The 24,672-nt window shown below is 47.3% G+C and overlaps 1 protein-coding gene across 1 annotated transcript; it reads right to left on the bottom strand.

Moving 5' to 3' along the window:
* Positions 1-1,738: 1,738 nt before the first annotated feature.
* LOC142493838 (uncharacterized) lies at positions 1,739-6,716 on the bottom strand. Its single transcript, XM_075598475.1, has 2 exons — positions 6,344-6,716; positions 1,739-3,072 (listed from the first exon to the last, which is right to left on the bottom strand). Exon 2 carries the CDS (start codon positions 3,047-3,049, stop codon positions 2,324-2,326), a length of 726 nt encoding a protein of 241 aa, XP_075454590.1. The 5' UTR covers positions 3,050-3,072; positions 6,344-6,716; the 3' UTR covers positions 1,739-2,323.
* Between the last annotated feature and the right edge of the window lie 17,956 nt (positions 6,717-24,672).

The following is a 24,672-nucleotide window of genomic DNA, read 5'->3' as shown; positions in this document are numbered from 1 at the left end:
TGTCTGTTTTGGACTTTAAAAAGAAACCCAGTACACACAGGGGGCTCAGTATACTTCGTGAGAAATTGGATGTTCTAGGACATGTTTTTTCAGTAAGGCTTTCCTCCGCAGCCACAATTGTTTCTCCCAGACAACAATTCCTGAAAGGGAATTTAAAAAAAATTATATATTTCCGGCAGTTAGGGGTCACTTGCAAGGCTGCAGTGCAGCTCTGGGGGTCCCCCTGCTTCAAATGTGGTTGACATAGAAACACAGATTTGTAATGTTTGTTTCATTGCTTAATGCAGGGGTGCTCAACTCCAGTCCTCACCCACCTCCAGAGGTCTTCAGAATATCCCTGCTTCAGCCCAGGTGGCTCAATCTTTGACTGAACCTCTGAGTCACCTGTGCTGAAGCAGAGATATTCTAAAAACCTGACCTGTTGGGGGGGAGGGGGGTTGATGACTGGAGTTAACACCCCTGGCTTAATGAATAGTATACATGTCACGCAGTCATGTTATCATAACCAAGAGAATAAACAAATAAGGTAGCGCTATTTTCTAAAAACAAAAATAAAAAATACATGTACTAGATGGCTGGCTGCCTACGATATAACTCTGACCCCAAGTCAGATAGAGTACAGTGAAGGAAATATTATATCTCTGGCGCTCGGCACATACAAAGTAAAGGATATATACAACCAGAAATGACGATACTGGCAGATCCAATACGATACTCCACGTGTGGGTGATCAAACATGAAATAAAAAGAAATACATAGTATAATACTGTAAATAACCTCAACAAACAGACAAACACAAACAACAAATGCTGAGAACAAACAGGTGACTAATACAATGATATAAAACACATTTAATAAAACACAATAAAGCAATACAATAGATATAACCGACACACTGTTGATGCCAGTGAGGAGCGCATGGAGCAGAACGGCCACAGATGAGAGGGGATACTCTCATTATCCTCCGCCAGTTTATTTCCATCTTCTGGTAAGCGGGTACTCTAGCCACAACAGGAGTATACTAGTGGGACCTTATCACTTGCACTCATTTTTGTTGAGTTTTATATCTATTGTATTGCTTTGTGTTTTATATAATTGTATTAGTCATCTGTTTGTTCTCAGCATTTGTTGTTTGTCTGTGTCTGTTTGTTGAGGTTATTTACAGTATTATACTATGCATTTCTTTTTATTTCATGTTTGATCACCCACACGTAGAGTATCGTATTGGATCTGCCAGCATCGTCATTTCTGGTTGTATATATCCTTTATTTTGTATGTGCCGAGCGCCAGAGATATAATATTTCCTTCACTGTTATCATAACCAGGTTGAGAGCGGGCTGTGTGATAGTTCCAGCTTACCTGATATAATACTGTAGGATCAATGTAACTAGAATCATTTGAACAAGTATTCAAAAAGGTATTCATGTGCATGCGTTTGATATGATTAAGCTACAGATCTAGCACTTTAAATCACCTTATGCAATAATCCCTAGTCACTGATTTGCTGTGCTGACAAATTACACAGCAGAATGTGTGTGATTGTGAGAAATATTAGAGACATTTTCAGATTTACAATATTTTAACCTCAGTGAATAAAACCAAAATGAAAACCTCAACCTTGTCCATGTCCATTTGTGAAATGAAGTGGCAGATGTTGCACAGAGCTTTGGCCCTTACACGTATGGTATGAAAGCCATTTTCTCTTATTGGTTCAAATCCAAACCCACCCAACATAAAATCAGTAAAAATAGATTTTTATTGATTGATTTTGGAAATACTGGACACGAGTAGAGCTAAAGAGTTCAGAACTGGCAATTTGTTTTTTTTTTTTAAATGAAGGTAGGTTAGGCTGACTATAAAAGGTGACAAAACCCTTCACTGTACAGGGAGGTACAACAAAGAGAACAAACCCATAAGTGCATCTTGATGTCTTCTACAAGTTCTCAAACTTGCTTAATTCGATCTATTGGCATTTCATACAGTCGGGTTAAACTGCAGACAAGGATTTTGGATGTGTCACGTTTAGCTTTCTACTCATTCTTACATAGGCTTCTTATACATACATTTTTATACAAATATAAAAACAGATCAACAATAAACTAACAAGCATGACAATCTAGTTCTTCAGCATTTATAAAATCAGATTCCTCTTCACTTCCATAGTACTCCGTATTCTAAGCCTTCATGAAGACATCAACATCGTTTCAATGTGGGCAACAGTTTTAGATCATTGTTGATTATATATATATATTTTTTTTTTATATTTACATATGTTTAAGTTATTGTTTAAATATGTATAGAAATATCCGAAGAGCCAGCAGTGCTACGAAGACTTCTTAAGGAAATGATGAACTCTCTGCTGCAAAGCTGCATCAAGCGACTTGTGGAGTCTTTGCCTTTCCAGTAGCTGCTGTTGCCTTTGCTTCTCCGCTTCCCTGGTGTAAATATTGTCCAGCCGGGCTATTCCCCCCAGCTCCCTGTAGGTCAGCAATTCCATGCAGCTGGTGGATTTCCTTTGCAAACCGGATGTTGCTCTCGGTTTCCTCGCAGTATGGCTCTCAGAGGTGTCTAGACTTTTCCACACCGTTTCACTGGGTCTCATTCTTATATTGTCAGCGACTGAGAAATCCCTCTGAACCGCAGTCTGAGAAAACCTCTTGCTTCCCCCATTTTCATGTAAATCACTGGACACCTTAAGACTCTGGGAAGATGGAGAAGGCAGCCATTTTGTGCCAACGACCAGCTCTGTACTTGCAGGCAGGCAAGCCGTCGTTTTCACAGTGCAGAGTTTATCTTTTTTCAAAGTCTGGATTTCCTCCATGATGTGCTGCAGTGTTGACTGTGGCGTGACGGCCCTTTGGCTAAGCAGATGTTGCTGTTGCCGTACGACGTGGCCTGTTGCTTGCCTCAGCCTGGTCAGGTCAGCATGGTGCTGGTAGTGGATGCCATCCAACTTCATACACAGACATTCCTCCTCTCTCTTGTTCTGAAAGTAAGCGTCGGTGATCACTGGGGCGGACTTGGGCCTGCGTTTCATCTGGCGATCCATCCCAGCGAGATAACAGCCGTGTTCTGCATTAGAGTGAGACATGTTAGAGAAAAAAAAAGACACGGGTTTAGTGGAGGTGGACAAGTTGGAATTGGGAAAAACGTTCACTTCTGTGAGTTGAAGCTTCCACGTCAAATAATGACAGATGTATAGCTTTAGAGTGATATATTTGTAGTAATGTCGCAGGCAGGTTAATAGAGGCCTGCAAGTAAGGGTAGTGTCCTGCAGACAGAGCATTCCCTGAGCAACCTGACACCTCAAGCAAGGGTCACCCTCAACCCCTCCCCCAAGAAGGAGGAAAGGGAAAGAGGGAACTTCAAGAAGAACAAGGAAAAGGGAAGGATGTGTGCGCAGGCGCACAGGTATATTACATCGTATGGTTATGTACTGAAGTAAATAAAGGTGGAGATGGTTGCTACTACTGTGTACCTCATCGTTGTACACACATGGCAGCACAGCAAGACGATCGCCTGTGACGAGTGTACTAGTATTATTTCATACATATAGATTTTGAAGCCATAAAGTGGTCATTGTCTGCAAAGCACGTTCTGATTTACAGTTTAGAACCAGTACACACGTTAGGCCATATTTGCTAAGTGGTGTCACCATAACTCTGTGCCCAGGACATACTTGAAAAAAAGGCGGTAACTCTAAAGGTATTATTTCCTGGTAAAACATTTTATAAATAAATTCCAGATGGTGTCTTCCGCGGTTTACAAAATACGAGCGAGGTAGCCATACAGAAATGAAAATATAACAATTATTCACAAAGCAATTTATAATGAATCTACTTTATGTTGCAGTATAGAATGGACTTCAGACAGAAAATAAATACAACCATTTAATGCTGGACAACCTGCAATGCAATTGCAGTACTCTGAGAACTGAAGAAAATAGTCAAAAAACTGTTAGATGCCTTAGGCCTCGTCCAGGGTTATTGAAAGCTGTGCGATCAAAACAATGTACCTGGATCGGAGTGTCCATACTGTGCGTGCAGGGCGCGATGTGCGCAGAGACCAAACATTTTGTGTCTTTGTTGGGCAATGGGCCTGTCACATGCGTGGTTCAGCTAATGAGGGCCTGCATACAACTAGCTGGCCAGGAATCGTCCGAGCAACTTGAGTGCCTTACATCAATGCGCTCGAGCGCCAGCACGCACGCTTTCACCCTGGACGAGGCCTTAGTGGTTAAGGAGTATATACACGTCAGTAGTACTCAACCTTTTGTGTGTGGCGACACCCCTGCAGTATGCGATTTCCAAATACATGTGACTCCCTCATTCTCTTAATGCCATGGTTTCACCAACTGGATAGGTCAACATTCCTTTCATATAAATGTGTGTAACTTGAGGTTGTGACATAGGGTATCACGATACCCTGCTTAAGCATAATAGAAGCATGATAAAAGGTGATCTCAGGGGTGAGGAGCTTGTTCAGACAGGCGGGTTACCTTGCCCAGAAAGTATTTGAAAGGCAAGACAGCAAAAATGTATTATGCGCCTAGACTCAAGGGACAGCCAATCTAGTTCTTCAGCATTTCACAGTGATGTGTGTTGTAGTTACATTGTAGGACAAAGCAGCATGTTGAGTTGTAGAGGGTGTCTTGTTTACTAAGATAAGTTTGGGGTGTTGTACCATATACGATGTCCCCATAGTCTATAATTGGCATTAGCATCTGCTGTGGATGCACTTTCTGACCAGCAGGCTTAGGGAGGATTTGCTCCTATTAAGTACACCTAGTTTGGCATAGGTTTTGGATGTCAGAGTATCAATGTGCAACCCAAATGTTAAGTGGTAGTCAAACCATATGTCCAGATATTTAAAAGTAGTGACAGGGGCTAGGATGGTATTAGCATCAACTTCTATTTAAAAATATAACACATCTAAAATGTTGTGTTACTGTTTCCTACCATGTTGCATACAGATCAGAGAAGTTAAATCCGGAATATTCAATATTTTTTTTTTTTTTTTAAATGTCTGAACAAAAGTGAAAGACTTGGGCTATTCCCAATAAGTTTGAGCGATGCAGCCCGATAGGAAGCAGTCTCCCTGCCAAGTCCTGATACTATACAGAAGTTCTCAAACTAAACATTCCAAAAAGTTCACTTTGTTTTTGATAAGGCGATTTAGGGAGGAAATTAAGCATATTTCATCTTCTACAGCCTTAAAAGGCATAAAAAGTGGGTGGGTGACTGGGTGGGTGACTGAGTGGGTGGGTGACTTTGACAGGATGAGTTTTTGGGTGACAGGATGGGTTTGGGTGAGTGAGTGACATAAAAAGTATTCATTATTAGCACGAGAAACAGAATTAGAGCAGTAGAACAATCTCCATTATGAAAACAGGTCAATAAAACCCTACAGTACAAATATAACCAAGCTTACAGAGGTAGCCAACATTATTGCACCAATTATTGCTCAAAGTTGTAAACTTGCGTGAAATGACACGTCAGCTTTGACGCCGAGCGCCCCGCTAATAAGTGCGATAACACTGGCTGCATCTGCATGTAGTTACTCCCCCTGGCTGCGATTTGTATTTGTAGGGTACAGTTGCTCAAGACTGAACAATACACGTCCAAAAGATAACAAAACCAGCGAGTTCATGGTTGAACATATGGCCTGTAAACGGCAAAATAAAAATATTACATGAAAATCTATTTAGAAAAAAAAAAAAAACGAAAAATTTAATGTGGCAGAAAACAGCAGCTGAAGTCACAATGCCAAAAGGTTTCTAGAATTAATTAACCTGGGAAATGACCTACCAAGGTAATATAGGTACTCTTACATTGTAATGTATACATCAGCAGAATCTTACCATGCTACTAAACTTGGTAGAACACATTTAGTGCGTAATTTCATACGCTGTCCTACATCGATACCTCTCGTTACACTTGCGATCCACACATCTTTCGAATCCTTCAGCAGCAACAATTATTCATGGATCAGTCTTAAATTCCATACAAAATTATTTCCCTTATTTAATAAAAAAGGTCTTCCTTATGACTTCGGTGACAACCACTATTGTCTGTTGACATGGTCATATTTTGTCACATTCTTGAACCCCTGCAAACCTCAGAAGAGATCTGCCCATGCGCCATTGGTGCAAATTGATGCAGATAAACATTTTTTGCTCCACGTTTAAAAAACAGACATCACCGTCTTCATTCATCTCATCCACAGTGCTGCAGGCAGCCAATATGTTAAAGTAATTTTAATAGTTAACGCATAGCAAGTAGTAATCATTTTATTTTTTTAAATAAACGTCTAATTGCAAAGCAATGGCATAATGACTCCTTACCTCCAGGGAAATGTATCCTCTAATGTGTCTTCGTTGAAAAGAACGCGCGTTCATTCCTGTAGGATATGCGACGCTTCATAGAACAGCAGTGCCTCCAGGTGAGCGTCACAGCCCTGCTTCCCTCTGCTACCTGTCCCTGGCACTTAAGCGCTCAATAGAATTGATTGTGTTTTGTTTGCTGCAGCAAACCCCTGTCACCTCTTCCCACTAAGATGTGGGAGGGCTCAGCTTTTTAACTTTTGCAGTGCTTGGGTAGAGGGCCTCGTTCATAATAGGGAGAGTTGAGCTTTCAACCATTTCAGGTACAATTTGTTTTCTGAACCCCCCCCCAAAAAAAGACCTCTTTGGTGCCTTACATCGGGGGGGGCTCAACTTCAGTCCTCAAGCCCTCCCCTCCAAACAGATCAGTCAAAGACTGAGCCTCTGATTGAGCCACTTGTGCTGAAGCAGGAACTGATTGAACCCGCTGTGCTGAATCCAATCCTGAAATCTATTCTCCCAAATAAACCGAAAATTGTCAATAGAAGGGCCAGAAATTTGAAATCTTCCCTGTCTCCCAGTTGTCCCATCGATGGCCTTAGAGATCGCCATGTGACATGGCTGAACGATCTAAAGGGGTATTATACATGCACCAATTGCATCGGCTGCAAGCATAGCAAAAAGACCAAAATTTTTAAATCTAATGTAACTGGGGTAAGCTTTGATATCAAAACTTTTATTAATTGTAGGACCAATTTTTGTGTTTATTTATTAGAATGTCCATGCGGCCATTCCCTACTGAAGAAGTAGTTTATTCTACGAAACATGTTGGATGATTTTTATCTAGTGCTTTAATATTGCCATTGCCTCAATTGGCTTCACCCTGCTAGTATCACTCCCGGTGGTAATTTTGGGCTTATGAGAGACTCTGAGAGACTTTGAGAGACTTTGACTGCCTCCCTGCCGGTTCCCTCGCTGCTGCGGAGACTGTGATGTCATCACGCAGTATCCCGCGACAACGTGGCACGCCGAGTGTACCCTTGCAGAGCTGAGGTCTCACCCCCGTACAGTGGATCTGCTCGCTGAGCTACACAAGCTGCACCAGACGGCTTGGAAGCGCGAGCGGTCCCACCAAGCACCAATACCTGCAACGGAGCCTGGTTGCTGTAAAGGGAAATCCCCTTGAGAGCGATGTACTGCTGGATGAGGGGTTTTGGACATTAATCCTGCTCCTGAACCAACGTAGCGCCCCCGCTGAGAGAAGCAAGCTCCAGACTCTTCTGACAACAGTTGCTGAGTGGTAACTTGTGTGAAACACACTAAATGCACCTATTCCACTGTTTTGATGTACGCAGATTTATTACCCTGTAATTACTAATATATAGCAATACTTGCTTCACTATTTGGCGTTGTGCGCTGTTTCTTTTGTTTCCATTTCCAGGCATATGGCTGGTGACGTTCATTCACCTTGTCACGGACACAAAAACGAGACTCTTGCTTCAGCCTAATTGGTATTGGAAGGGTGCAGAGATGAGGAAGTGCCTTAAAGAGGACACGCAGGGGAAAGCCTCTTTAGTGCCGCTCAATGCACAGACCGTCACTTTGCTACACCCGAGAGTTTGTATTACAGTATGTTAGGAAACGGGAATAAAACAATAACGCAGCATACATGGGGTACCCTGTTAGACAAATGTCATTATGATATTTATTTTTAAGTGATGCCATTTGTTTTATAAATATCTGGTCACCCCAGCTGTAGAAAACAGCCTATGTCATGAAGAGTGGTACTGTGTATGTCTTCTATAGGGCAAACTAAACCGAAGGGGTTACAGCAATGGCAGTAGGACATGATCCCTAGTGCCAGACCAGGGGTAGGCAACTCCAGCCCTCAAGAGCCACCAACTGGTCAGGTGTTCAGGATATCCCTGCTTCAGCGCAGGTAGCTCAATCAGTGGCTCAGATTTCGACTGAACCATTGATTGAGCTACCTGAGCTGAAGCAGGGATATCCTGAACATCTGACCTGTTGGTGGCTTTTGAGGACTGGATTTGGCTACCCCTGTGCCAGAGGGTCCATGGCCACTCAGGTGGCAGGAAGGGGGTTGAGAGACATTTCAAGCCAAGGGGCTGTAAGGTGTCTTATGTTATAGCAGCAGATGCCTTGGTAAACATGACCCTAAATCAACACGCAGCAAAACCCATACTCCCCACGTGTGAAAAAGTGCTCTCTGCGCCCGTGCAGTCGCTGACTGCGCATGCATGAGAGTTATCCCGGTTTTTGCCGGGACAAATCGGGTCACCATAGTGTGAGTATCCCAACGGCAAATAAGGGAGATTTGGAAGTACGTCTTAAACACAATACAGGTAGACGTGTGGTAACCACACAGTTAACACGTTCACTTCCTTCCACGCTTTCAATAGAAGTTGCTAAATTGTTAGCGGTTTCCTCAGTTCACATTTTATTAACCCCTCTAGTGCCGAGAGCAATGCAAAACCGTGTGTTTCTGGGCCCACTGGCACTAAGTGGGTTAAATCGGGGCCGAGGGGCGAAGCCCAAGAGACACAGACAGTGGTCAAAGTAATAATACAACATTTAAAAAAAGCAGTGATACTATGTCTGGCTTCAGAAGTGTAAAAGCGATGACCCGATGTTAGAAAGATGTCCACAATATTTCCGCTTAGGAAGTAGAAAGGGACAAAGCCGGGCTTCCTGAATTAAAGCCATTTTTCTTTACATATGTAGCCATGCATAATAATGACTGCGTACATCTTCCCTGTTGGCAGTAAGTCCTGGTAAGTACAGGCATGCCAACAGTAGTTATGGAGGTTTTCCCTCACACCCTGGTGTGGTGCCCTGTGTAAGGAAGGGAGTGGCTGTATGCTCTGAGTCCCTGGATAGTGACATCAGAGATGCGCCGGCCCCCTGAGGTATAAAGGGCACAACACTGTCAGTTGGTGTTGTTGCAAGGTTGGCAGAGAAGCATCTGGTAGAATGTATCTTCCTGCATAAGGGATTGGAGGAATACTTTTGTGACCCTAGTGCAGTAACTAGCGGTAGCAGAGTGACCAATCAAGTCTGTCTAAGCCACACTGTGTCCAGGGACCTGGCGCAGTGGTGATCTCCCTAGGAGAAAGGGAATCCCACTTCAATACTGGAGGGCGTACCTGGCAAAGGGACAGCACGGAAAGATGTGCGGCTAGAGCCGGCAGCTGCATGGGGCAGTCTGCTACATCCAAGTCTATAATAAAGATGCCTTGTTCAAAGAAACCCCCACTGTGTGAGTGTGAGATTACTCTGCAGTGGCGGTCACCACCAAGAAGGAGTTCCTCACCAGGACCATCTCCCTGCGGAAGCATAGATCCTGATGAGGTGGAGGCGCTGCACGTGAAGTAAGTTGGACTTGTACCCACTACCTCAGCTACCTGTCCTGATGATATCCTCTTATAACACCAAGCGGGAGACTCAGGAGTCCTGTTACTTGCAGGTGCACCACCACACACGACCTTGTAATGGGGACCGGTTAGACCACACGGGCCAATGTGAGATTGGGTGGGTCAGACAAGGGGGGTCCAGCCGTTACAATTGGAGGCGCTGCTGAGATACCTGTTAACAGGACAGGCTTTTGCTAGGCACACGCTAGGAAACAGGGAAAGTGTCTGCTGCCACTTTGTGCTGCGTGGGACGGAGCCAGGGGTAGTCGGGGAGATGCTGGAGCTGCATGCCGCAAAGACGCCTTGGGATCCGTTAGGGGTTAGTGAGTCTGGAGCCGGGGGCTATTGCTGTTCTAGTCGCCTTGAGGTAGCGCTAGCGGGGGACGCCTGAAGGGGTAAACTGGTAACTTAGGGCAGGAATTCTGGAAGGGTCCGCACTAGGCTAGCCAAAAGTAGGTCGACGCCCAAGGTACTGCATGGAAGAGCCAGAGTACTCTAGTCTTCATTCCAGATCACTTACCAAGGAGCACAGACTGGAGGAATGTGTTTCAGTAGACACCGAAAGAGTGAGCCTAGCCTGAGGTAGTGCAAACACGAGTCAGATCTACATTAGGTACACAAGGTGGTGCACAAGGCATGTTTATTGTACGGATGTGGTAGCTGCCCCGCAGAGTGGAGCTCCACGTACAGGAAATCGGTGTTCAACGATCAAGAGAGACCTGTCGGAATGGAGGATCTGCACAGAGTAGAAGGTCCAGGATGGCAGGGAGAGAGAACCACAAGAATGGAGGATCTGCATAGAGCAGAAGGTCCAGGATTGCGGTCAGAGGAAGAACACGCATATGAACTGTGCGTGGACGAAGAACAAGCTACAGGAGAGACTCTTGTGTGTTTGTTGTGGAATGGCGTGAAAGCCGTGGCTGCGCCGTGTTTATCATGTTTTTGTTCTCGGGATGATACCCCTGAGAATAATGAGCATGACAGTGTTATTCGATGGGAGGAACGAAATGGACTTTGTTATACCCCGATTAACAAACAGCCAGACGCTGCCTTCAATGGGAAAAAGGACAATACTTACCAAGATGGCGGTTCCCGCGTTCCCGGGACACCGCGTGGGCATGCTGCAGAAAGTCTTGCAACTTTGCAGTTTGCTAATTGTTGGCCAGGATTGGCGCCAACGAGAAAACTCCACCCCGATGGGGAGTTTGGCGCGAAAACAGGAGCCGCGCCCTCATGGACTATGACTCACTCCGCACCTGTGCTGGGTCAGCCTTCAAGTCTACGAGACATCCCCCTAGTTTCAACCAGGGGGAGTGGTTTGCGGTCCCACCGGATGTCGACAGAGAAAGTGGGAGGAAGGGTTACTACATCAGCCCATGCCTTTCAGTTGCGAAGAGCCATTGACCAGTATAGACCTCTTAGACGAGTGCCTCCGCTGGTAAAGATGGCTGAAGCTGCTGACAAAGTGGACCAGGGTCCGGTGATCTCCACTCACCCTTATTCGGCTCCAGGAGGCTTCCTGGTAATCCGTGTGGAGGGGGTGGAGACTGTGGCATGTCTTTGCCTGCAGTGCAGACTGCCGGGCGGAGCCGTGGGCAGCGAGGCCCGATGCCCCCACTGTGGACTGCAGTATATGTGGCCCATGACCACGTTCGTACCGGTGCAAGCTGTGGGAGTGACCGGAAATGTCCCGATGCCGATAGAGGAACAGCCGGGAGCCCTCTGGAACCAGAGTGCAAGTCCCGCGGAGTCGGAGTCAGGTCTGGTGCTTCCGACAGAGAAACTTAGCCATCGGAGAGGTGATCACCGAGGAGCTCATTGCCGGTCTCCTACTGGGATGCCTCGGCCGAATTGCAAGCTAGAATCCTCGGACGAGGAGTGTGCTAGGCTGGCGAGTAAGACAGTCATAAGAAGAGACTGTCATACCATTGGTACGCCATGGAGGGATGCCATTCCTCGTGGTGTGGAGACACGGAGTCGAGTGTCTCCAGTACCGTGACCACCCGATCGCCGGAGTCCCACTGCCGTGGTGACTAGTGGATCGGACGGAGGTCGATCCACCCCGACCCTGCGAGGTACTAAGACACCGTGCCAGTCGCAGACCCAAGGGGTGGAGGAGCAGGAAGAGCGAGTCCAGAGCCAGACTGGATCGCGCAGCAGACGGGCGTTGCCGGATGTCCTCGTGGAGGAAGAGATCCCGATTGGGGATCCAACCCAAGATGGCGTCGCAGCACGTGCGTGTGCAGAGGTGGTTCCGGGTGACCAGAGCGGCATCGAGTGGGAGATGGTGGCGCCTCTGCGGTCGAGCAGCGGAAGACGATCCCCTACTACCAGGGGGAGCGGGCGTTCGAGTTGCAGAACAAGAAGCCCAGCTGCTGGAGACAAAACCGGACTTTGTGGCGACGTTAAGGCAGGTATCGCTGGAGAGCAGGTCGTAACCCTGTCAATGCCTACTGTTCGGTCCCGTCCCCAAACCCCGTCCACTCCAAAGGTTAGCCCCAAGGCCCTAGCTAAAGCCCCTGTCCTCGTCACTATTTTATTTGGGTCCAGTTCCAGCTTAGGGTTGTCCGGGGAGTCACGGGGTCCTTCCGATGATCGGACTGGAAGCCTGGACTTGGGAACTTCGGATGATGGGTCGGAGGGAGGATGTCCCGACAAGTGTCGGCATCCAGTGATTGCCCTAGTGTGCTAAGCATTACAGTTAGAAACACCTCACAGTATAAGGGAGTTGTCGAGCGACCTGAGGGTACGTCCGGGGTATCTTCTGGTGGGCCTGATGAGGAGTCCATAGAAGAGTCTATAGACCCTAGCTCCGAAGAACGGAAGGAGACTAGGTGGTGGGCCCCGTTGTACGAGGGGTATGTATCCTGGTTCGACCGCACCCGATTTATCTTAGAGAGGGAGGGGGTGGTTGATCACTGGTGGGTTGCCGGTGACTTTGACGACGAGGCATACCTTAGGGCCCTAAGGGTAAGGTGGGATCGTATCCAGGCAGGCCTTATTATCCCTAAGGGGTTCGCAGGGTTGGATGATCCGGTAGAGACTGATGAGCCCCTGTCATGGGTGCTGCCCGGGGCGGCTGGCCAAAGTAGCTTGACCAGGGTTTGCAGAGCTGAACGGGCTATTGCGGCAAAATACAGAAGGTCGCATGGGCTTGATTACCCGTATGTCCCGGAACCTCTAATGAGAGAGATAGAGGAGAATAGGGAGAGATGGCTCAAAAATGATATCCAGCACTATATCGTAGAGAAAGGGGGAGCCATTAAAGGGATGCAGGCCGAGCAGAGGGTAGCTCAACTTATGCGGGTCTGGAAGATAGGACGCAGTGTGTACATGCACAAAGTGGTGTATTGCAATTAGCGAGGGATACCACGGGAATACAGCGTGACTGTGCATGATGCTGCGGGGCGGGAGGTGAAGAAGCCAGATCCTCGACATTATTATTGATTAACCAATAGAGTGGTCTGCTGTTTTCTTTAGCGCTCCCTGCTGGTCAGTGAGTGCGATGGGTTTGCATTATTATGTCAATGTGATGATGTTTGCCATGTTATTTGTGTGTCCTTTTGCAGTGTTTCCTGGCGCAAGGTACACCAAATTTAGGTCCCAGCCGGGACGGTGGATATTAACCAGGGGGAGTATGTAGCCATGCATAATAATGACTGCATACATCTTCCCTGTTGGCAGTAAGCCCTGGTAAGTACAGGCCTGCCAGCAGTAGTTATGGAGGTTTTCCCTCACACCCTGGTGTGGTGCCCTGTGTAAGGAAGGGAGTGGCTGTATGCTCTGAGTCCCTGGATAGTGACATCAGAGATGCGCCGGCCCCCTGAGGTATAAAGGGCACAACACTGTCAGTTAGTGTTGTTGCAAGGTTGGCAGAGAAGCATCTGGTAGAATGTATCTTCCTGCATAAGGGATTGGAGGAATACTTTTGTGACCCTAGTGCAGTAACTAGCGGTAGCAGAGTGACCAATCAAGTCTGTCTAAGCCACACTGTGTCCAGGGACCTGGCGCAGTGGTGGTCTCCCTAGGAGAAAGGGAATCCCACTTCAATACGGGAGGGCGTACCTGGCAAAGGGACAGCACGGAAAGATGTGCGGCTAGAGCCGGCAGCTGCATAGGGCAGTCTGCTACATCCAAGTCTATAATAAAGATGCCTTGTTCAAAGAAACCCCCACTGTGTGAGTGTGAGATTACTCTGCAGTGGCGGTCACCACCAAGAAGGAGTTCCTCACCAGGACCATCTTCCTGCGGAAGCATAGATCCTGATGAGGTGGAGGCGCTGCACGTGAAGTAAGTTGGACTCGTACCCACTACCTCAGCTACCTGTCCTGATGATATCCTCTTATAACACCAAGCGGGAGACTCAGGAGTCCTGTTACTTGCAGGTGCACCACCACACACGACCTTGTAATGGGGACCGGTTAGACCACACGGGCCAATGTGAGATTGGGTGGGTCAGACAAGGGGGGTCCAGCCATTACACATAGAAAGTGGGGACGTAAGTTTGTCGATAGAAAAATCAGTGCTACTGTGGGACATTAAATGAAAGCCGTGTGCTACTCCTTACCACCATCATACTGCGACCCCTGGTGCTCAACTTCAGCCCCCCCAACCCCAACAGATCAGCTTCGGCACAGGTGAGCACAGATTGAGCCAACTGTGCTGAAGCTGGGACTGATTAAACCACCTGTGCTGAAGCTGGGACAGATTGAGCCACCTGTGCTGAAGCTGGGACAGATTGAACCACCTGTACTGAAGCAGGGATAACCTGAAAACCTGACCTGGGGTGCGGGGCTTGAGGACTGAAGTTGGGCCCCCCTGCTCATAACATAAACAGGAGCATGAAAACACGTGAAGCCTGACAGGTAGAGTCCTGTGTATTTTTCAAGTGCAGAATAGGATTAAGTGTCAGAACACCCACGGTATTGATTAAGTACAATGTGTGTGTGCTGATTCTTTGCTGTGGGGGATTAGTGTCCGTGGGGGGCAGTTTGTAGGACTGGAATTCCCTTGCCAGGAAGAAAAGAAAAAAAAAGCCACGTGCTTTGTCTTGATCTGGCAAGTTGTCCAAAAAAAAACCTGCATGTTGGCAAACACCCGGCCTGCTGGGAGAAGACGGCTTCATTAGTGAGGGATAAGGTGTCCAGCGCGTTTGCCAATTGAGGCGTGAGAGATTTTAACGCCTTGGCTGCCAGAGGGGCCAGTAATGCATTGGGTCAAACTACACTAATGGCTCTGACCGGGCCACTCAGCGTTTCCGGGGCACACGACTGAGTGTTGGAGCTCTCCAATGTGACAAAAATACACAGTGAAATACCTATATATCTCTTGAAAAAGGGTCATTTAGTTAACCTTTTGGCCAAAGCCTGCGAGCCACTTGCAGGGATGACCAATTCGTAGGTCCTAACACTACCTGATTAAAATTCTTATTTACCTCTATAATTAGAGGAATAATGGCCCTAGCATTGAACCTGTCACAACCAGCTGCATGAAAAGAAAACCTGCATACTTGTGTAACAGTGTTTCCCTGGCCCCTCTCATATTGGCCCCTATGTGAGGAAACTGCCCCCAGTTACATGTCATGTCGTGTGGTGCATCTGCTGGCTTACAGGACTCCTGAGTCTCCCCTAAGGGAGGGCCACAATTCTTGCCAGAGCCCTGGTACTGTGTTGGTCAGCCAGTCACACTCTCTGCAACTCTCCTGCACTGACACTTGACAGACACTGACTTGACACTTGAACTGCTAAATTCAGGAAGTGATGCGTAATATATAGCTCCAGTAGGCACCACCCCTGTGTCACTGTAAGTGGACACAGAGCATGCTGTCCCTTCCTTTGCTACATATTACACCTCACAGGGGGTGAGGGCAAACCTCATGATTACTTCTGGCAAACCTGCCCTCTTAACAGGGATTACTGCACAGAAGGAGAGAGGCATGTAACCCCAAAATTACACAGGGCTAGACTTGGAAAGAATTTTAATCAGTTAGTGTTAGTGTTAGTGGACGCGCAATGTTGTCAGTCTCCTACTTGGAGCTGTTTTAATGTAGTGTCTGCAGTCTCCTGGTTCTAACTTTGCAGACCCTAGCAGTTAGTCGTTCATTTATTTATTCTCACAGTTTGTGTGCCTGCTTTCCTTGCACTCTATGTGAGGCGCTTTCACAGTTATCACTGTGCTATTCACCCCAGCACTGCTGTGTCTGGCAGTTTTATGCTGCAGTGTCTGTATCATCATTACACTATATGTGCTAGCTTTATTATCCAGGCACTTGTACCTTAATACACCTAAGCCTTCATTGCAGTGCGCAGTGCTGGTCCATCTAGCAAGGAAGCTTAATCTGTTGGCCACCTACTTGTGAACCACTATATACTCTTACTACTGGGTCTCATCGTTGCTCCAGAGGGGTTAATACCCTGACTCTTAGCATCCCCTGTCTCTGGTATCCCACTAATATTAAGTGGACATCTGGGATAGCACGACTCCAATAATCAAAGACACGGATGCCAGATATTTTTGATTTAATACATTTTTAATTCACATTACACATTACTTTGGTAATATATGTTTTAAGGAATGTATTAAAAGTTAATTTTTACACTAGTTTGGTGTGCATATAAGTGAATTCTTTTAGGGTGCACATTCATTTTGTGTTTCCCTTCCCCCCTTTTTCTGAGTTAGTGTTAGGACATGCGAATTGGTCATGCCTTGAAGTGGCTCGCAGGCTTATACACTTTGGCCAAAGGGTTAACTAAATTACCCTTTTTCAAGAGATATATAGATATTTCACTGTGTATTTTTGTCACATTGGATGTTGCTCTGGACTTCTTTGTTTCTTGTTATATACAATTAGCCACGCCCAGTAGCACTCCTTTTGACACACACACATATATATAGATGTAGCCAGGTCCCCCTCTGACCGTCGCCCTTCCCTCACCTGGCTGGCGATCGCGGGTGCTGCCGAGCCCAATGGCGGACCCGTCGGCGATCGCAGAAGTGAGGGGCAGATGGGAACTGGCGCGGAGGTTGACGGGGACGCGAGCGGCCAGTTGTTAGGGCTGCAGGCGCGTCGTTAGGGCTCTCGGCGGCTCCCGTGCATGGCGCTGCCATCTTGACAGTCCGCACATGCGCAGTAGGTTCGGGCGGCCGGGACAGTTGCGCATGCGTGAGCAGCAAGCGCGCAAACCCTAGCCTACCAGGGAAGGCTCTTGGACGGGACTAGAAGTCCCATGAGCCTCGTGAGCAGCCCCATGACGCCAGGGAGCCAATAGGGCTGCAGGAGCTCCCTGCTTGCAGGGAATAGATACATTTCACGCGCGCGGGAGACAAGCAGTCTGGACCAGGAAGAGCTAGGGGAAGGAGGTGAGTGCAGGGGTCTGTGACCCACTGCATTAGGCCAGCAACCCCCTAGGCCCCAGATAGGTCCTGAGCCCCTCCCAACTTGTGGTGCTATAGGGACAGGCCCTAGGTTAGGGACCTTGTCACATTAGTGCCAGTGTTAGATAGGGACACAGCGGACGCTGCGCTCCCCGGGAAGAGACTTGCGCTCAAGTCTGTGCCCAAAGAGACAGAGACAATCTCCAGGGTGGGATCGCCCCTGGCGGACCCCGTGCGAGGAAGCACCGGATCACAGACGGGATCACCAAGCGGCAGATCCTTTTCGAAGTTGCTTGCAGGCCCGAGTGCAGGAACGCTCGGCAGGTACCTTCCTAAGTGCACCAACAAATCACCTATCCATATTTATATTCTCACATAGTGGCAGCGCTGACCACGGGACAAAGGGGTTAACTGTGGACACGGTGTGGGACACACGGTGGTGGGTGGAAGGTACACTCCTAGTGGAGTAAAAGACACTTTGGACTGCGCTATATACTGTGGAGTTACCCCCTAGGGGGAGTAGTATTATAAAGTGTGTGATTATTCCTGCGTATATATATATAAACTGGTTATATACATTTCTGTGTATGTACTTATTGTATATGTGGGTCCTGTGTAGGCAACCTTCTACATTCCTAGAACCCTACACAGGTGGAGGCGCTGCAAACCAGATCGAGCTGTCGGACTCACCCCAGGTTCCCAACAAGCGGAGGCTCAGGCCTCTTGTGAACCTACAGATATATGCACCACACCTGGTAACACATAGGTTTCCACCCACACACTATATCTGTGATTGGGATAGAGGGAATACCTGTTACACATATATATATTTTGTGGTAATTTTGGGGGGTTTCTGAGAGCTTGCTGGGTATCTGTGAGTTTGTTGGAGCTCTCCCCCAGGTACCTGAGCAGGGGTTGGGAGTGGTGAGAAATCTTACGTATCTGGGGGTAAGGAGGTCGGGCCTTGGACGCAGAAGTTGGGCCGAACGTCTGGCTTGTCCCATCTCTCCCCTCCTGTCTGTGATATGTTTAAGGGTTGACATCTGGGGGATTGGTGCCTCTTTTTTTTTTTTTTTTTTTTACCCAAATCTCACACCTATAAGTATTTTAAAATCATTTTTAAAGTTAGTTTGTAGACATGGTGAGCTGAGACTTGCCGTTCTGTGTGATGTCACTGTGTTCAACAAGAGTTTGCACAGGCAGAGCCCCTCTCTCTGCCCCCCCTTAGCTTTATTGGCTCTCTGATAAGGGCAGATTGGGGTAAGGGTACAGAAAACACTGGGTTCACAAACAATTCCCCATTCAGAAACCCCCTAAAATACAATCTGTAATTAATCTCCAAACAAAGCCAATGTATAATTAGTTTAAGGAAGTCAAGAGAATTGTTTAATTGTAATGGGGAGGCTGTTTTTTGGCCGGCTATGTGGCTTTACACCTTTAAAGACCCAGTCTCACATTGCTGATCAGCAACATCTAGTAAAGAATCTAACAACGAAATAGCTTCCCTTAAACAAATCCAGCCGTGTTAAAAGCAAAGATTTGGATTCCAAGTAGTTCTCAGTACAGGTGAGTGTTAATCCACAAATCAGTAAGATACAACGAAAACGCACACGTATCTCTCATGGCCGGAGAGTAAGTAAATGCTGAGCTCATCAAATATGAATATTTCTCCCACATTATAAACGCTGTGTTAATAAGGGGGTAGGTAGCGAATCCATGGAAAATCCTTCCAACAGAGATGGTAAAGACCGTAAATACCGTAAGGAAAATAAAATAAATTAAAAAAAAGGCTTGAATAAACCCTGATATTATAAATGTGATTAATTGATTATTGATTATGTAGCCAGGCTCCCCAGACTCACCCTACTGTATATGCTTAGGAGAGTAAGGAAGGTTGCAGCAGTGCAGGGAGCGCTCCAGCATACCGGAGGTTCCGCAGTATCAGAGCGCGATCAGGGCGCCGCCATGTTGAATGTTCGCGCAGGTGTGGCGGGCCGTGGAGGTGGCGAGGGAGCAGAGGTCGCCAAGCCCGCGAAAGAGGAACGGTTCCTATAGGGTGGAGCGTACGGGACTACGAGCCCCAGCAGGCACGGAGAGACCAGGTGACGCCAGGGAGCCTATAGGGAGGCCAGGATATCGAGAGGAAGGTTAGAGGTTGCGCAGGGGGAGCATGCTTGTCAGAGCCGAGCGGGAGGAGGAAGGAGAAGGAGCTCCATGTGTAGGGAGGCCAACAGCCCCTACACTAGGCCATATACCCCGGCCCAGTTAGGCCCTGAGTCCCCGTAGAGTGGAGCTGACGTAGGGACGGCCCCAGTTAGGTTACAATTCCCCTTTACTGTACATTGGAGAATTCATAATTACAGAGAGAGTTGCATTATCTGGCCAGAGGTTTGGGCTCAGACCTCCGCTGCAGCCGCAGCAGCCGACCGGGTGGGATCGCCCCGGAAGGTAGTTCCAGTATTCAACCGTCTTCTGATCCTTTGTGAAGTTCCTAGGCAGGCCCGGGCACCGGAGTGCCCGGCAGGTAACATCATCAAGTGCACCAACTATACCACATAATTATAGCAGGACACAGTGGCTGCGCAGTCACACACACACGTATCTCACTTGAGGGTGGGGGAATACTGACTGTGGGTGTTGGACACTGGGTGGGATCACCCGGTGGAAGGGGATAGGGTCCTGTGAGACGCAGTAGTTAGTGTCTCCTCTAGGGAGGGACACCTGTTGATCATATGCATAATTACGTTTGCGCTAGTAAAGTCATTGGTTGTTTTACATGCTGTGTGTGGAGTGATATATAATTGTCCTGCGAGGAACCACTCCCCCTCTGGTGGGAGCCATCGCAGGTGGAGGTGCTGCACCAAGTAAGAGGTTACCCGTATTCCTACCCGTGCCCCAGGCTCTCCGTGGCGGAGGCTCCGGCCCTGTGAGCCAACAGGTTACACAGCATTGGTAGCGGACTGTATTCGCTATTAAACAGGGCTACAATTACAATAATATGTTATTGTAACAGGTTTAATAGCAGGTAGAATTAGATCAGCCAAATGTTTGTCTTATCTGTAATTAACTCCTAGGCTTCTATATTTCAAAAGGGGAACTTGTGCTTTAGGTTTGAAAATGAAAAAGTCATACTCCCCCTGATCCCCTTATAACATGACATGGCTGCTGCGCTCATGCTCTTCAAATAATAACTGGATTGGCCACTTGTTGAATTGATGATAATTCCCCCCCAGGGAAACGTCCCTAGAGCAGGAGTGGCCAACTCCAGACTTCCAGGGCCACAAGCAGAGATATCCTGTAAACCAGAACTATGGTGGCCCTTGAGGATGGGAGTTGGCCCCTCCTGCCCTAGGATGACTGTAGTCCCCCCCCCTTTCCTGTTTGTCGGCGATCATGTGACGACACGTCACATGACCCCGCGGCGTCATTTAACGCTGCATTGCCATGGCGACGTGTCGCCCGATGCCGGCTGGATTACGGTAAATGAGTTACTGAGGCCTCGCGCGGCACCAAAGCATTAACACAGCAGGGGGTCCCATTCACCAGAACGGACCCCCGCAGCTCCATCACTGCAGACCCTCTCCCGGGCGCCACAGACGTTTGCTTGTTCGTCTGCAGCACCGAGAACGGCAAGTCTTGCTACATCTGTAACTGGCACAGCGTGGGCCCTAGTATGCCAGAGCCCCTTATTATATACTGGGTATGTCTAGGCATGTGATAGTTTTCTAGGGCAGGGGGGCGCAAACTTTTTTCCCTGCGCCCCCCTGCCGGCTGTCCCCTCACTCCCGCGCCCCCCCCAACCCCAATTTACCTTCGCTCCGGCGTAATGACGTCACGTTGCCATAGCAACGTGACGTCACATGACCTCGCAGCGTCATTTTGACGCCGCGTTGCCATGGCGACGCCGGGAGGAAGCCGCCAGAGCCACGGGTAAGTACGGTTTACAGAGGCGCTGCAGCTCCCCCGGCACTTAATTTAAGTGCCTTCGGGAAGCGTGCGGGGCCTCTGTAAACCCCGCGCCCCCCGTCGGCAGTCTCGCGCCCCCCCTGGGGGTCGCGCCCCACAGTTTGCGCACCGCTGTTCTAGGGGGTGGTCAGACTGCGAACATTTGCCAAATGTAACCAGATGTCATTCTGAATACACAAATAGTTTATTATACAATGCAGACAGTGTGCTGCTGAGATAGACGATCGATAATGAGAAATATTTACTAAGCAGTCTTCTGCCCTACATCACTTTCTGGCACTGGACGACATCTTGTAGCCTATTCAAGCCAATTGGCCGGAAGGTGTCGTACTGCAGAAGACGGCTTGGGAAATAAGGGCCAAGGTGACCTACCCAAGGTCCCAACGTGCTGATTTACCCTTAAATTCATCATTCAGCTTTAACAAAGGAACTTAAAGCAGCAATCCCTCCCAAATCAGTATCTAAACTGGAGCTAGACTTAACTATTTGCGGCTCTAGGGAACCTCTTACCATTATTAATGTGTGTACTGTAAGTAAAAAAAATAATACAAATTCAATCTTCAGTTGACATTGAGGTTTTCTTTTGGGCACTGAGTTAGGCTAACCCCAGCAGGCCTCTTGTTTTTCATTGATCAGTATTCTTGCCTGGGGTATTGAAACATTAATATTTCATTTTCATATTGATATACATTACTGTGATGATTGGGCCTATCTATATTCAGTATTCGAACCCTCCAGCACACAAAAAGGTCAATTTGAGTTAGACCTTACATCTTAAAAATACATGGTTTGGTTTTATTGGGATTATGCCAGAATGACCCGCCCTGTTTTCTGTGTTTATGTCTAAAAATGAGTTTACAGTATCTAAAAGAGACCTGATCTGGGATTGTGGGGGGATTAAGCCGTAACCCAACACAACCATTTATAGTAAGTGGTCAAACAGAGTACGCACAGAAATAGCCCTTCTGCCAGAACCCCACCTTTAATGGGATCGTAAAATCCCCCCAGCCAGATGGACAAGGTGACATAAATCTCCTTTTGCATTTTCCTTACGCATTTACTAAATATGAGATATTTAACATATGCTGAAGGTGAAATACATATTTTTGACCGGTGGGTTCCGCTGTTTAATATAAGACCAAAAACCCTAGGTTGATTTAGCTGCATATGTAAGATCCGTTTGTCTCTCAAAATTAGCAAGTGGGTCCAGTGACGGATTTACAAATGCGCTGCCCTTAGGCACTTACTTGGTGCCGCCCTCCTCCTTCAGCATCATTTGACACCGCGCCATCACATTGCCATGGCAACGCGACGCTGTGTGACACCACGTTGCCGGCCACACAGGCGCGATCGGTGCATTTGCTGGGCGCGCATGCACGGCCGGCAAGCGCCCAACATGCACGAGCGGCCATCAAGTGCCGATATACGCCACCCTACGCCCGGGCCTATGGGGCCTAATGGGAAATCCTCCAATGGGTGGGTCACAATATTCTAGGGGCAACGGGGCAAGGGTCATAAGGGATTTTTATACTCGAAAGCATTTTTATACTCGAAAGCATTTTTATACTCGAAAGCATTTTTCAATTAAAAAAAAACTATTTTTTCTCCCAAGCCATAAAAATATAATTAGAGATGAAGGAGTGTGAAAATAGGACATGCACGGGATGGTGGGCTTAGTCTGGTCCCACTGCAAAATGTGTAGATAAAAAGCCTCTAATTGGGATATAAAATTAGAATTCATATATACATATGTAACGGCTGGACCCCCCTTGTCTGACCCACCCAATCTCACATTGGCCCGTGTGGTCTAACCGGTCCCCATTACAAGGTCGTGTGTGGTGGTGCACCTGCTAGTAACAGGACTCCTGAGTCTCCCGCTTGGTGTTATAGAGGATGGCATCATCAGGACAGGTATCTGAGGTAGTGGGTACGAGTCCAACTTACTTCACGTGCAGCGCCTCCACCTCATCAGGATCTATGCTTCCGCAGGGAGATTGTCCTGGTGAGGAACTCCTTCTCGGTGGTGACTGCCACTGCAGAGTAATCTCACACTCACACAGCGGGGGTATCTTTGAACATGGCATCTTTATTGTAGGTTGGAATGTAGCAGACTGCCCCATGCAGCTGCCGGCTCTAGCCGCACATCTCTCCGTGCTGTCCCTTTGCCAGGTACGCCCTCCCGTATTGAAGTGGGATTCCCTTTCTCCTAGGGAGATCACCACTGCGCCAGGTCCCTGGACACAGTGTGGCTTAGACAGACTTGATTGGTCACTCTGCTACCTCTAGTTACAGCACTAGGGTCACAAAAGTATTCCTCCAATCCCTTATGCAGGAGCATACATTTTACCAGCTGCTTCACACAACTGCTGGCTAACAACAACTAACTGACAGTGCTGTGCCCTTTATACCTCAGGGGGCAGGCACATCTCTGATGTCACTATCCAGGGACTCAGAGCATACAGCCACTCCCTTCCTTACACAGGGCACCACACCAGGGTGTGAGGGAAAACCTCCATAACTACTGTTGGCAGGCCTGTACTTACCAGGACTTACTGCCAACAGGGAAGATGTATGCAGTCATTATTATGCATGGCTACACATAGATGGCGTGTTATGCCAATTACACACGTGAATTCTCTTATTTCCAACTTCAAGCCTCTCTGGAGGACCTGCTATTGTTATGTGGTAACACGTTAGGTTTTCTGCTTTACATCCCTGTTTATTTCTTTGTACCACAAAAGGGATTGCCTGAAAATACAGATAATCACCATATCAGACAGACAACAGATTATCTATAATGGACCTATAACAAATATCCAACACAAATACTAAAAATACCTTATAACTGCTGTATCACACAAAAACAGCAAATGGAATACGTTTCTACAGATCAGAGGCCATGGTAACCAGATATCCCTCTAACATACACTGTATATAATATTGTATTTCTGCCACACCCGAGGAAGGACCCTGAGAGGTTCGAAAGCTTGTAACATATCAACTACTTGTTGGTCCAATAAAAGGCACAGTATCAGACCCCCACTCCCTCTCCCTCCTTTGTGGCTACATGTTTATTTCTTGAAACGGGCTGCAATTATTTGTATTTTCTTCTAGCATTCTTTTTTCTGTAACTCAGCACTGTACTATTATTGAATATTAAATCTACTGTCTTTGCGCCCAAATTGAAGTTTGCACGCTTTTAAGAGTAACTGCATCTTCGGACACATTTTGCTACAATTAGTTGTGTGGGAATCATATTTTTCCTAATAAACAGGGGGCCAAAATCTCTTGAGGTACAGGTAAGTCTTAAACTATCTTTGGTGGTGTAGTGTGACGGTTAAGGGGGAGATATAGCTCATTTTAGGGAGCAGTTGGGGAGATAAGGGAGTCAGCTGAATATGCTTGTCGCCATCACAGGTGTGCCGTTCGTGACAATTACTGTCATATAAAGTGTCACTGAGCTTGAATGCAAGCCATCATAATCTTTATCAATCAGAAATTTTCACATTGGTTTTCATACACTGGGGCCTGATCTGGAGTTAAACATGGATGAGAAAAACAAGGATGTAATAAGTGGAT

Source organism: Ascaphus truei, chromosome 4 (genome assembly GCF_040206685.1).
Source record: "Ascaphus truei isolate aAscTru1 chromosome 4, aAscTru1.hap1, whole genome shotgun sequence".
Lineage (NCBI taxonomy): Eukaryota > Metazoa > Chordata > Amphibia > Anura > Ascaphidae > Ascaphus > Ascaphus truei.
This window is presented reverse-complemented; position numbering and strand designations above follow the sequence as displayed.

What these genes read in the sequence shown, in the direction of transcription:
- LOC142493838 (XM_075598475.1), bottom strand. Translation starts at nt 3,049, where the DNA reads ATGGATCGCCAGATGAAACGCAGGCCCAAGTCCGCCCCAGTGATCACC.